The 14175-nt window shown below is 41.1% G+C and overlaps 1 protein-coding gene and 1 long non-coding RNA gene across 2 annotated transcripts; both read left to right on the forward strand.

Annotated features, from left to right (window-relative positions):
- Positions 1-854: 854 nt before the first annotated feature.
- LOC142140393 (uncharacterized) lies at positions 855-2448 on the forward strand. Its single transcript, XR_012688446.1, has 3 exons — positions 855-1120; positions 1788-1881; positions 2217-2448. It is a non-coding gene; the product is annotated as an uncharacterized LOC142140393 (long non-coding RNA).
- A 7790-nt stretch (positions 2449-10238) lies between these two features.
- On the forward strand, positions 10239-12099 carry LOC142139023 (uncharacterized). Its single transcript, XM_075196250.1, has 2 exons — positions 10239-11268; positions 11852-12099. Exons 1-2 carry the CDS (start codon positions 10806-10808, stop codon positions 12016-12018), a joined length of 630 nt encoding a protein of 209 aa, XP_075052351.1. The 5' UTR covers positions 10239-10805; the 3' UTR covers positions 12019-12099.
- Positions 12100-14175: the final 2076 nt, after the last annotated feature.

Here is a 14175-nt window from a genome sequence, read left to right on the forward strand (position 1 = left end):
AACACCAACACCAAACTGCACATTAACTAGTTAGCACAGCTGAATGACTGTCTTAGACCTGATAAATTGGCCATGTTGCAATTAATATGTACAGCATGATGGATAACGTGGTATTCAAATAATAACCCTAGATAAACACACACATTAATAAAAACACTGTTTTACTAAAGCAACAGGAGCTGCAAAAACGTCACCAAACAAATGCGAATTAAGCGCGTTTGCGAATCTTACGCTAAATACAAGCAGTTGCATATAGTTTTTTACTTTTAGGAGTATGCTTAATAATGTGTTTTATTAACTCAATTGGTGCTTAGGGTTGACCTGGGGCCTTGAACTTCTGCACTTAGTATCGGGGGGTGAAATACATAACCACTACACTATCATGGCACATCTAAATGTAGCACATGCAAATGAATAATACCTCATAGAATTGTACTTAAAACTATTTTACCCATACTATTGCCACAACACTAACAGCTTAGCTCATTAATGACATCTGTAATAATCGTTATAATCTCTACTTACCTACAGAAAATAAACGTTGCTCACATGTCAGGTCACTTTTACACAAAACCACACTTGGCTAATTAGAACGCACCTGCGTGCTCCTAATGACGTGTCCGGCATACTCTCCAGCCTACTCACCTGCATTTAATTCACTAATTACAGTGTTACTTAAAAAGACCTTGCTTGGCTTTCTGTGTTGTTGGGAGATTCACAATTCTGGGTAAGTAGCCCTTAATGGTGAAATGTTTCATAATCGCTGCAGTTTATTGCTGTACCTTGCTCAACACTCATGTTTATTTGTAGGAAAAGATATTGGTGAGATACAGATAGAAAATTATGCTGAAAGGTCATAATGGTTAAGATTTTTATGTTGAAGGTTAGTGGAAAAGTCTTTAATTAGCTGCAGAGTTTGAATATTGAGGCAACTGTGTAGACTTGGGATGTGTCTCTGCATAGATACCTCTCGACTGTAGTGACACACATAAAGATTATCCATCTATATTGATTTATTTTGTACCTGTTTACCCTCCCCTCCACAGATCTTGGTCCTGGATTGTGTTTTTTGGGTGTCTAGTGATTGCTTATTGACATTCCACATTTGTCTGTGTGTGTGGTAAGTAGAAACCAGATATTGTTTTATTACATACCCCTTGTTAAAATACTTTGCATTAAGAATGTCCATACTGTTTTTTGTTTTTTTTCTCTTTTCTTTTTCTAATACCTTTTATTTGAAGTGTGGTTTTTCAGACCCTACCTTAAAGACACATTAACACTCTGTGCTTGAGTCATTAAGGAGAGCAAAGGATAAAAAATAAGTAAATGTTCTAGTGGACAAAGCATGTTACAATGAAAGGGGTCAATGTTGAAATTTTTTTTATTTTTTTTGGAACAAAACATAAATATCTTCACATTTAAAAGATCAGTGGTCAAATCATGTGCAAGCTTAGTCAAGGGTTATTATCTAAGGTATGGTTATTCAAAAAGGGATTATGAATAGACATGGTCTGGTGTGTTACTGAAATGGTTTCTATGTGTAATAATAGGGGAAAAACCATGCCTACCTGTATTTTACCTTTACAATGTGTGTAGAAAGTATAGCTTCATGCCTCCAAGTTTAGCCTTAATGTCTTTAGCTAAATGCACGTTAATGGGGTAGTTTAAATCAACAGCCTAATGTGGCAACATAATTGATGTTTGGTTTTTCTACAGTTTATTGATCAGCACATATAGTGTTGAAGTGCACATTATTGACACTTTATTTGTTTTTCTTATATCTACAGCCTTTAGATTACACTTGGCCTGCAGTGCTGGCTTTTCTGCCATTGCACTTCCCTTTGGAGTTGGATGTTGCCATGGTGAAGGGTGTTTTCAAATGTAAGTAGTATAGTGCTATCTGCACTAAAATGTGATTGGCCAGTGAGTGTGCTCCATACAATAATGTCGTCGTTACTAAGCCTGCAATGTGTGGTTGCACAAACAAAACATATGGGCAGATGCTAGCTATGTAACATATGGGTTTGGTGTTTCAAATTAAGTCAAATAGTGCATTCAGAATCCTAGGTATAGTCCAAACACACAAGCCATTATTATACACTATAATATTACTGGCTTTTTTACACATGCCAATACATTGCTCAATCTCTTGATATCAAAATGCAAGTTGTCTGACCTAATATTGCCATATTAATTTGTTGCCTTTCGTTCAACAGGGTGTGTTGGCGTGGATTTTGGATTTGTGCAATTCGTGTCTCACTACATGTTGTTGAATTTCCCCAGAGCTCCAAGCCTGCTTATGTCTCTCTTCAGTCTGGCCAGATTGTCATCTCTTAATTCAAGGAATTTTTACACACACAGACCATTACCTTGTTTGCTTTGTTTTTGTCAGCACATTTGAATTCATATATGTAATAAATCTAGCCTATGCTGCAAATGTGTCAGCAATCAGTTGTCATGCCATTTTGTACCATTACTACAGTGCACTGATTAATATTTTAATAGCCATAAATCCATGTGTAGTGCTTTCAAAACTATTGTGGAACAGGTTTTATTTTAAATGAATATATGAAATCTAGGTGTGGTTATTTTCTCCTTTGCCACAGATTCACCATAGCCTACAAACACGCTCAATGGGGTAAATGTATAGTTTTAGAAAATGGCTATAGTGTGGAGGTTTGTATGTGTGTTTGGTGCTTAGTAGTAAATTGTTTGGACACTTTCAGCTTTTAGAGCGAACATGTGATGTGCGTAGGAATATAGGCATCACATTACAGGTAAATGTATATAAAGAAAGCAAAAATGTTAGCAGTGGCAGGTCACACACTACCAACTTTTGGCCCTGGGCCAAATGGGATAACAATATTTTTCGCTTGTGCTAGTGGCACTTTGTTTCAAAGTGTTCCAACACCCACATGCCAGACACAAACCCCACACTAACAATTATGGGGAATGCATTAGGGCACTAAGCTAGTGGAGTCTTGCTACAAGGCCATAATACCATCACCTAGGGCCTGAATCATTAGTAATCTTCTTATCTTGTGCAAAAGGTAAGATGCTTATTGTTATGAAGAAACGGGGAGATAAGAGTGAAGCAAAGATGGATTTTCATCCTAGCGTAAGAAATTCGTCACTTATGCAGTGGCTTTTGCTTCTTATCTCCCTTTTCTGAGCATGAACAGAGTGGATTAGCTTAAGATAAGCAAAAAATGACAGATAAGATCCTTAATGAATCAGGCCCCTAGTTTGCTAATTGGTCAAGGCAGCTATATGTAAACTTACAGCCACCATAGATACTCCACATGAGAACTAGTTACATTAGTCTGATTACCCATTGTTAGGCAGCAGTCACTTGATATGTTTGCTGAACCTGATAATGCAGGTCTCCAATGTTATTGTGGTGTAGAAATGTGAAATTTATTCTCAATACCATTTTCATGTAGCTTGTCCTCTTAAAGTGGAAAGTAGTGACAAATTAACATTCCACCTTTTGTTTCTCTTCAAAGTGTGTGTCGTAATACCACCTATGTCTGTTTAAACATGCTAGTCAATGTTAACAATAATTTGCAGCATTTGTCCATGCCTTGGGCAAGGGAAGTACAAAGCCTTAATGTACAGATATCCGTTTAGGATTATGGCTCCATGTTCAAATTCCTTTACCACCATCTAATCCAGGGGTGGGCAAACCTGTCCTCAAGGGCCATATCCAGTTCATGTTTTTAGGATTTCTTTAATCATGTACAGCTGAGTTAATCTATTTGGCTGGGTCAGTAATTATCCCACCTGTTTCTACAGACAGAAATCCTAAAAACATGAACTGGATATGGCCCTTGAGGACAGGTTTGCCCACCCCTGATCTAATCCAAGAGTGTTGGGCCGAGCACACAGTATTTTGAGGGATTAATGTCTGGTAGATATTGTTGATGTTTACATTGTTAGGTGAGGCATCCAGTTTTTTTGGCTTATGGAGGGTGAACGTGTGCAATGGGTACCTGTGTCTGTATTGGCAAGAAATCACAACATACCAAGCTTCACACGATAATATGTTGCCCGTTATAGAAAATTGCTTGGCCTTGCATAAATGTTTTCCAAAACTGGAAGGGAGCCAAATCCAAGTGACGTGCCCACTTTAACAATGAATGTATCAGTGTACATTACGTAAGAAACTCTAGGGTCTGTTTGTTATAATAATGTATTCAAGGTTCCAGATTGGTTTAAACTATCATGGATTGGGGGGATCAGATCATAGAGTTTGGAAAAGTCTTTACAGGATAGAGGAGTTTGGTGGACAAACTACCTCTTGGAGTCTACTTGTATTACAGAGTGTGCTTCTTTGCCTGACCAAACCATATCTATACTCCAAGCTTTTTCATTTGCGTCTTACATGATTAGTCAGACACACAGCACTACATACACCCTTATAGTGTGTCAAACTGTCACGTTAGTCTGTATTTCTTGATCCGAATCAGGGACCCTTGGGATTACCTGCAGCAGGTGTGAATCTGAACAGAGCAGCCTGGATGATCTTCCTGCTCATGTTCTTGCTGATTGTCCAATCTAGCAGGGGAATGAGCAGTCTGAGAATGTGGACACAAACACTGATTTTGTAATGCAGCCAGAAACACTGGGGCCAATAACTATCCACTGGAGAGAAGTGTGTTGTTCAGGCAATGAACAGATCACAGCAGCAGCTTTAAATGGTTTGTCCCAAGCAACTATTGACTGAGCACTTAATGGGATCACAGGTGCTGAATCTGGTTGATCTGGAATGATCACCTGACTGCATCCAAGATGCCTGTGCACATGCAGCAGAACAAACAGTGTGTGTTTGATTACAAACGGAGCTGTGGAGGACGGGAATGTTGCTGACGACCAGAAGGCACCCAGGTAGCCGTGATATGACAGCGGCTGATGGGGTAAGTGCACCTAAGATCCAAATGTGAGACCCAACCTATATGTGCTTAGTGCAATAAGGTCATGAGGTTACATGTAAATAACTGTTATGCTAAATGACGTCGAGTGTACCACACACTGTGCATTAGCACTAATCTTAAATACAAATCCCTTATTAGATTTTTAGAATTAGCACAGATTCTTACCTGTACAAAATAGTAGTTAACAATATTTGTCCTGTGCCATCATGGGAAAAAATGTTTTTAAATTTATTTGGGTTCCCTTAACACCTGTCTTTTGTGGCTCCTTTGTGTTAGGTTACAGTTTGCAAATGCAATACTTTCTTGACCGAATGATTTGCCCTACCTCTAAAGGGGCACTGTAGTTGCAGGTTGTGTTTGCAATTATTTAGTAAGGCAAATAAAGAAACACTGTGGCAAAAGCATTAAGAAGCTTACCTTGATACACCTCTTGTTTAAGTCTTCTTCAGCAAACCATGGGCCAGATTCATTCTGGAAAGGTAAGGCAAAGTAACTAAGCAAGGGCAAAGCATGTCAGTTTGGAGGGGGATGTAAACCAAAAATGTAATTGGAGATGTAATTTTGGGGTAGGAGAGGTCCTACCTGACATGAACATTTCAGTGTACAAATAAGCTATCAAGTATTTGTGCGGTACATTAGGATACAGACATTTTTTTTTTTTTCGTGCTCTAAACCTATTGCTATTTTGCACCACTTGCATTTTAAAAGGCTTTTGAGCAGCATTCAGAAATATGTATCCTTGACATCTAGGTTCATTACTCAATCAGGGCCATGGCATGGTTTTGGTCAGCACACTGATATTCGATACATATTTGTTTGAATACGTTAATGAATCAGCCAGTTTGTTTGGAGATTATACTATGGTTAGACTTGATAACAAGCATTGTTATTACAAAAAACATTATGGAATCTGCCGTAAAAAAGAAATAGACATTTCAGTAGTAGGAATTTTTTTTTATTATAAAAAAAAAAAAAAAAATACATATTTTCGTCATATATTAAACTATATTTGTTAGGTTAAAACAATACAAATTACTTTTTCCGTGTTTTTTTAAAGCCGGTTGGACGGGAGGCTCCCCTACTCCGACTTCTTGTCACCCGTGATGTAGAGGAGTCAGAGGAACCAGGCAATGGGGCAAGGCAAGCGGGTTGTGTCCGACGAGGTGAAGGTGCAGGGTCAGGGGATGGGGATGGGGCCACGACAGGCGAGGGGGAAGTGGGCACAACGGGGGATTGGCCATAGCCACGAGCAAAGGCAAAACACATAAGACGACATAGTTCGGGATCAGGGAGGGCGGAGGCGACAGACACATCAGGGAGGGCGGAGGCGACAGACACATCAGGGAGGGCGGAGGCGACAGAAACATCAGGGAGGGCGGAGGCGACAGAAACATCAGGGAGGGCGGAGGCGACAGAAACATCAGGGAGGGCGGAGGCGACAGACACATCAGGGAGGGCGGAGGCGACAGACACATCAGGGAGGGCGGAGGCGACAGACAACTGGGTATGGGGGCTGCCGAACAAATAATCTGAGCTGGGTGAAGGGATTGTGCCGGAGGTGCGTTGGGAGTGGACATGCAAGATATCACCCAGGAGTGTTGCAATATTTGTCACTGAAGTATTTAAATTATCAATTTTGGTGGCGAGTGTCGTCAGTAAAGAGGTGTGTGTGCTCATGAAATCGGAGAATGTGTTAGTGAGACGGGCGATTTGCTGATCCGTGTGTTGGACAGTGCTAGATATTTGTGACAGGTGAACATTCTGTGCAAGAGTGACGTCTTTAAGATTTTCGGCTGCGCGTGCGAGTGTCCGCTGCCTTACATATTCAGCTGGAGCCAGCTGAGGCTCCTCCACATCACGGGCAACTTCTTCATCCACCGGTGAAGCAGGCGCCTGCTGCTCACATGCTGTAGAGAGATAATAAGTAAAATAAAGTAATTAGAATCAATGAGTAAGGTGCGATATTATATTGGCAAAAACATCTTACAACGCGTGATGTAGCATTGGTAAAGTGTCAGCTTCCCTTGAATGTGCTAGCAGCCCTTTCCGCTCCCCAAATACAAACATTGCCACTTATGGTCTGACATTTTAGGATGAGCCCTACATATTGAGACCATTTGTCTTCAGTGTGTAAATGTCATTTCCTACTATGTGATAGGCAAACACATTGTGCAATTGAAGTTTACCTTCACACACACATCCTGAGAGTTGACACTTTTACTCAGACAGATACAAAGCTTTACAGACATTAAGAAAGCAAACTCATCATGTACCTAGTGGAGCGGCCTCTCCTGTTCGGGATGGGCTAGAGCCAGTGTCTATGTCGCCCACCCCAACTATCTCCACCAGGGCTATTGCAGCCCTCGCCCGCTCCTCGAGGGGTGTTAAAGTAGTACGTAGTCGAGGCCCCCCACCAGTGCCTTGAGCATGCCTGTGAAGCTCAACAAGCTTCGCTTTCAGGCGTCCTTTATAGTCTGCCCATCTGTGGAATAGACAAACATTATTGCCTCACATAGTACCTTCAACTCAAAATGACACATTTTTCAATCAAATACATTGCACGTTTGCTAATCACAACAATTTAACCTTCACATACAGTAATACAGATTTTGCTATTTTGAAGCGCGTATAATGTGGTAAACATATTATGTCAATGTGACCAAGGGCCATGGTGTTAGTTTCTGAAAACAAAGGGCCTGATCAACAAATGCATTGGAGTCACAAGGTGGTTTCACCTCACAGGTGACTAATGCTACTATGTCACAAAATCCATATTTATCTCTAGCGATATCTATATATATTATTTGACAAATACACACAGTCAGTAAAGTTAAATAGGGCTATTATTTTTAAATTTAATTCGTACCTTTTCTGTACTTCAACCTTTGTACGCTCATACGGAGATATTTCATTTATGAGCCTTGTGATTTCCTGCCAATGGGTTTGGCGCTCGCGTCCGGTTATTTGGCGGTTCCCACTGTGGAACCTCGCCAGAACCTCTTCTACCAGCACCTCCAGCTCCTCCTCTATGAAGTTGTTTTTACGCCTAGTTGGCAGCCCTGGTGCCTCCACATTACTTGGGCCAGCATCAGACATATTCCTATTTCAAAGATAAGTTGTGTCTTTATAGGCAATGCACACAGTCAGGTGGTGATACAGAATCTAAGCACATCCCCCCCCTACATAAGGTACAATTTCACAAACTTCTAACTAGGTCTAAAACACATGCCCCTTATTATAATAAACATTGTGGTTTGTCTATTTAACGGCCATTTAGTTTGACCACTGCATTTTGACTGACATATTAGTCAAATACTATAGCAACATTCTCCTACTACTACTACTACTCTTCACTTTTCAAACCATAACATTGGTTTACAGGTTAGCAACACACCAAAATGAAGGATATCACTCAGTTGCAAACCCTATATTGTGTAATTATTATTAAGATTTGGTTACAAATCGGCCAACATTTGGACCCATGTGTCCATCAATGCAATGAGCTAGTTATTATGCCGTTGAACAAGGATAAGTTTCAAAAGAACTTAGCATACTGTAGGCTACTATTGAAAACTTTACATGTTAAATGTGAGGCCAGGGGCCCTTTGCTTAGCAGTTTTTTTTACATTCCGGCCACACATATTGCAGAGCAAACAGTTTACTACATTAGGAGATAAAAATATTTTGGAACTATCCAGAAATTTCAGATAAATTCTTATACTTACTTTTCTCCAAAGTTTGGCACAAACAAAAATTATTTTGATAGTCAACTGGGTAATGCGTGGTATGGGCTGCGAAAAAAAAAACAAATTAATTTTTATAAGCAAGAAAAGGTAATGTGGTAAACAAAGCTAACCTCCTAATTTGAATATGGATAAGGTTCAAAAGAACTTAGCATACTGTAGGCAGAAAACTTTAGGAGAACACAAAAAAAATTTAAATCTTTCAATCTCTGATTTAGTTTGGTACTTACTGTTTGTTGTTGGCTTTTTAGAACAATCATCCAAATGTAATGTAATGAAATCTTGACTGTGCTCTATCCAGGCTAAAAAGCGAATGAACAGGCACTAGACCAAAGCACAGGTGGGTTTAAATGGAGTGTTGAATTAATAAACCAGGTGTACACTCTTCTTCCTAATTGCGGAGCACACTGTACTCGTCTCAGTGCAGGCGCCCGCCATGTTCTTGGTGGGAGAGACAATCAGAGTCAAAACACAGGTGTGTGAAAGCTCCGCGTGTGACGTGAGCACGCCCATACGTGCTCAGCGAACCAATCGGAACGCAGAGGCCCCCATTTTGTGTTATAGACATTATACCAAAATGAGGGCTGCAATTTTCAGCAGGCGTGAGCTGAGAGTCCTTGCAGAGGGTATGGACAATGTACCCTCTGGACGGTATGTGTCCAACGAGGTGAAGGTGCGGGCCTATCAAAGGGTCCGCAGACGCCTCCGCCTCCGATACAACATTCGGCGGAGCACCGTTCAGCTCCAACGGCGGTGGAGCGATCTCCGGCGCCGCCAGCCCCAGCTTCTGGAGGAGCTCCGTAGGGAGATCAGAATAAGTGAGTTCTCTACTAATCGCCAAAAAAAAGTCAACATATATATATATTTGCTCTATGGCCCTGATTCATGAAGGTTCCTTAACTTGAGAAACTTCTTATTTCAGTCTCCTGGACCAAACCATGTTACAATGCAAGGGGTGCAAATTAGTGTTCAGTTTTGCACATAAGTTAAATACTGACTGTTTTTTCATTTAGCACACAGATACTTGATAGATTATTTGTACACGGAAGTTTAAAGTTGATATTTGTGTGCTACATGAAAAAGCAGTCAGTATTTAATTTATGGTCAAAACAGATTACTAATTTGCACCCCTTGCATTGTAACATGGTTTTGTCCAGGAGACTGAAATAAGAAGTTTCTCAAGTTAAGGATCCTTAATGAATCAGGCCCTATGTTTGTAAATATGTTCACCCTAAACACCTGACATGGCCTACATAACAATGTGCAAGCACACTATAAAGGTCATGCCCCTTCCAGTCCACCCAAAAAGCTTTGGCTCCTGTGTCCTAAATGTGTCTGCTAACCATTTACTGACCTAAATGTTTTTGTGTGACAATTCTCACCATTAAGTGTGGTTTAGGAAATCAGGCATTCTAAGTCTTGACCCGAGTGCTGCAACTTGCTAGTCTAACCTTAAAAACATTTTGGAGTGGAAGATGTGTTGTCATTATTGGGCCAAGATTTAAAAGGCACGTTTCAAATACAAAACACCTTAGTGTTTAGACTGCTTTTTGCAAGCTCCCATAAGATGCAAACAGATTAGATAGTGTGCTAGATATAGCTAATCAATTATTACTTAACTGCCTATTTAGACTCTTTTAGACTGTAAGGTAGTCCCAACAAAGGGTGATTTCCAAAGTATACTCAACATTCAAAGCTTTTTGACCTCCATCCACTAATTCGGTGGTCCTGTAGAGAACTAATTGACCAGGGCCAAGGGAGTTTGATGACTTAAAAGCACCTACATGAAAAAAACATACTACGGCCAAATGTGAACAAAACCTAATTAGGCGGCCAGTAGTATGTTTGGGGAGTGTGGTAGACAACACATGCAAATATGGAGCAAGCCTCCAAACTCCACACATATGTAACTATCATCAGGGAGTTGAACTCCTGACCCCAGTGCTGTGAGGCAGACGTGCTAACCACTAGACCACTGTGCTGGGCTGACAAGTCATGTGAAATGCTTTGTGTTCATCATGTTTACCTCCTTGCATTGTTAGTAGCAAATATTTATGCCTGCTGACAATGTAAAGTTGATTAAATATGTATGATCACCTGATTGTCAAAATACAATAGTTTTTTTCAAATGGTGATTGTGTTAACATGTCCTTTTGTTTATATTTCCTTTTTTCAAACAGACCGAGCACGCTGGGAACGCCGCCAACGCCGCCGGGCATTAGTCGAGGCGCAGGCAGCTGAGGAGGAGGAGGAGGAGGAGCAGCAGCCAGTGGCGGTGGCAGTGCCACTGTCATCGGAGGAGGAGGAGGCGGCGGTGCCAGTGGCAGTGTCGCAGGAGGAGGAGGCGGTGCCAGTGGCAGTGTCGCAGGAGGAGGAGGAGGCGGTGCCAGTGGCAGTGGCAGTGTCGGAGGAGGAGGAGGAGGCGGTGCCAGTGGCAATGGCAGTGGAGGAGCAGGAGGAGGAGGAGGCGGTGCCAGTGCCGGTGCCAGTGGCAGCAGCGGTGGAGGAGGACGAGGAGCAGGCTGACCGGGAGCCCCAGGATTTAGCGGACTCCACATCAGGCAGCCAAGAGGCAGTGGAGTTGGAAGATTGTAAGTATTTGCGATAAGTGATGGACATAGTTATACAAGATTGACATGTGCATTATACTTGTACATAATCCCTGCTGTGACATATGTTGATTAAATGGTGCCTTAAATGCCACAGGTCGAACACTTATAATATCTGCCTATACATTTTAGGCGCATTAAACACTCAAACCACAGCCATAGCCATCTTAACACATGGGCACGCAGGGCATTGGGCAAAACAATGTGGCCGCTAGCCTGGTCAAATCGTCAGTATATTAATGACTTGTTTATAAAATCTAATATACACCAAAATCATTGGAATTCCTGTGAGTGATTGTATAGGTAGTGGCCCATGTAGTGCATAGGACCTGGGGCCAATAATGCTGGATAAGACAACCCTGTACATGGCCCTCTCCCCGTGGCTCACCAGAATTTAGTACATTGATTCGAATGCCTTCTCGATGTCTAATGTGCGTGCAAATGGTTTTGTGGCCAGAGGCCTAAGTTTTGAAAGTAATGTAACAGTAAACATCTCTAGTAAATCCTGTCTGTTTGATGAAATATGTATCCATGTATGTAATGTTTAATTTCTGATTTCTTTCAGCACCCACTGAGGAAGCTGGCAATTGGCCTCCACCACCACCCACCGCAGCAGAACTGATGGCCCACATGGGTCAAATTGTGGAGGACCTGGAAGGCCTCCACGTACATATTGGGAACATTGTAGGCAACCTGCGTTTTAAATTGGCCTACTGGGCCTCATTTCGATGATATTTTATTTATTGATGTATATGTAAATAGTTTGAAAAGATTGTTGTGTTTTAAAAATATATAACTTTATAAAAAAACAAACCTTGGTGTGTGTGTCTTTATTCATCTCATTACACAACATGTGGGTATATATAATAGTCCGAAAAGAGTAATGAAGAAAGATGTTTTGCTTATAACATCATTTGTAAAACACAAAAGGATTTCTTTAGCTATTTGCATGTAATCCAAAAGTAACATGTGCCCTCCACGAACAAGCCACCCCTATAAGAGGTATTGCATCTGTAGGCCCTGTGTGCAAGATAAAATCCAAAAATGTCAAACGCTCTAGCTAGTTACCAATTCCCCCAAATACATATGTCATTGTAGTGATAGTCCAAGGTTACATTCAAGTAACAGTGACACATTGAAGAGAGCCTCGAAAGTGTACCCAGAAGTGGCGTCAGTGGTGTAAGGCAGAAGTGCAAGCGAGGCAAAGGACCATCGTACTGGAGTGTGGAGAGCGGCCTGTTTGGATACAGCTGAGTACATGACATAACGTGTACGCCATGGATCCAGATGAAAGTCTATTTGCTGACAATGTTGCATTTACCTCCAAGGAAGCTGTCACCTACAACACCCCCCCCCCCTTAGTCCATTTAGAATACTCAATGTCAGCATGCAGCTAATACTGTGCATGTGAAGTATAGGCCGTGAGGCTTCTTGGATTTTCCCTCCAAATAAATATTTACTTTCAATACAGTATAAATCAGAGGGCATATTTTACAATATGGTTGAGCGTGTATAACAAATGCAAAATAAAAAAAAAAAACATTGTGTCCCATTTCTTGTTAGGATAATGATTCCACTCCACACATTAGTTATGGGTATGCTCAGTATTTGAACTCATGTCTGCTGTGTTGTGAGTCCAAAGTGCTAACCAGTGAGCTACCTGTGAGATAGGTATTTTGTGAGAAATTTGTGTGAATAATGAAGAGTAGTATTAAGTGTGAGGTGTCTGTGTAGCACGCATGCTGTATTGTTGGTGTTGTCTGTGTATTTTCATGTCTCAGGTTGGGGTAGCGGGTAGCTGTCCCCATTTGCATACAGTCATTCCTGAGTTGTAATCCAGACAGAGACCCTTCCTCTGTGTGGAGGTTGTATATACACTCTTGTGTGTATCCTTTATGGAAGAGTATGCTATGCATTCATTTTGCTGAAAAGGCAAAGATGTATTCACACCACATACATTTTAATACATTCGTTATTCATGTGTTTTCAATGTAGCCGTGTGCATGCATTTTGCATACTATACGGCGACTTGAAATCGAAGAAATCCTAAACACAGATCGTGAGCAATGTGTTTTGGACAAGTGTGTATTAGGTTAATTAGTAGCAAAGGAAAAACAACCGTCCAGAGTGTTGCACATCATTGTTATTTGTCAGTGATTAATGAGTAGAGAGCTATGTCGTAAAAATAAGCCCCAGGCATTTATGTTGTGTTGTGTGTAAACAAACTGTTGGGTCCCTCCCACAGTGGGCGTGAGGTTTGCATTGCTTGGCTTGTCGTCAATCAGTTGAGAGCCGTCGCTTATGCGTGTAGCATGTTTAAAGATCCGCAGGTGGGTGTGTTTTCTAACGTTTGCGCTGCTTATTTCCGTCCCTTAGACCACATGGGGGTGTGTTTTTGCTGTTTGAGGTGCTTATTTCGGTTTACGTCGCTCAAAGTATGCAACGCAGATGCGTATGCGTTTGCGAATTTTGATGAATCGGGCCCCTAGTTCTTAACTTTTATTAAAGTAATTCTATCGTTTTAAAATAAGCATTGCCCAATCAATTGAATGTGTGTCCAAAGCACAAAGTGATTTATTTTAAACAGATGTAAATAGTCAACAATTTCAATACATTATTATATCATGATAAAGTACAGTACAGCACAGCCAATACCAAAAGATAAGTACATACCAATGCAATCGCTTGCGCACGCTGCGCACCCACCGGACCCGATGGACAATATTCTGTATAGAATATTGTGTCAGAGTTGACTGAGGCCCCAGTGAGATGCAGCTAATATATATACAGTCAGTGTTTCATTGTGAACAATAGAGATGACGTAGATGGTTTCTATAGGTCCAGACGTTGGGTGGGTCCAGGCCAGACAGGTAATAGGTTGATTCAATC

Source organism: Mixophyes fleayi, chromosome 2, assembly GCF_038048845.1.
Source record: "Mixophyes fleayi isolate aMixFle1 chromosome 2, aMixFle1.hap1, whole genome shotgun sequence".
Classification (NCBI taxonomy): Eukaryota; Metazoa; Chordata; class Amphibia; order Anura; family Limnodynastidae; genus Mixophyes; species Mixophyes fleayi.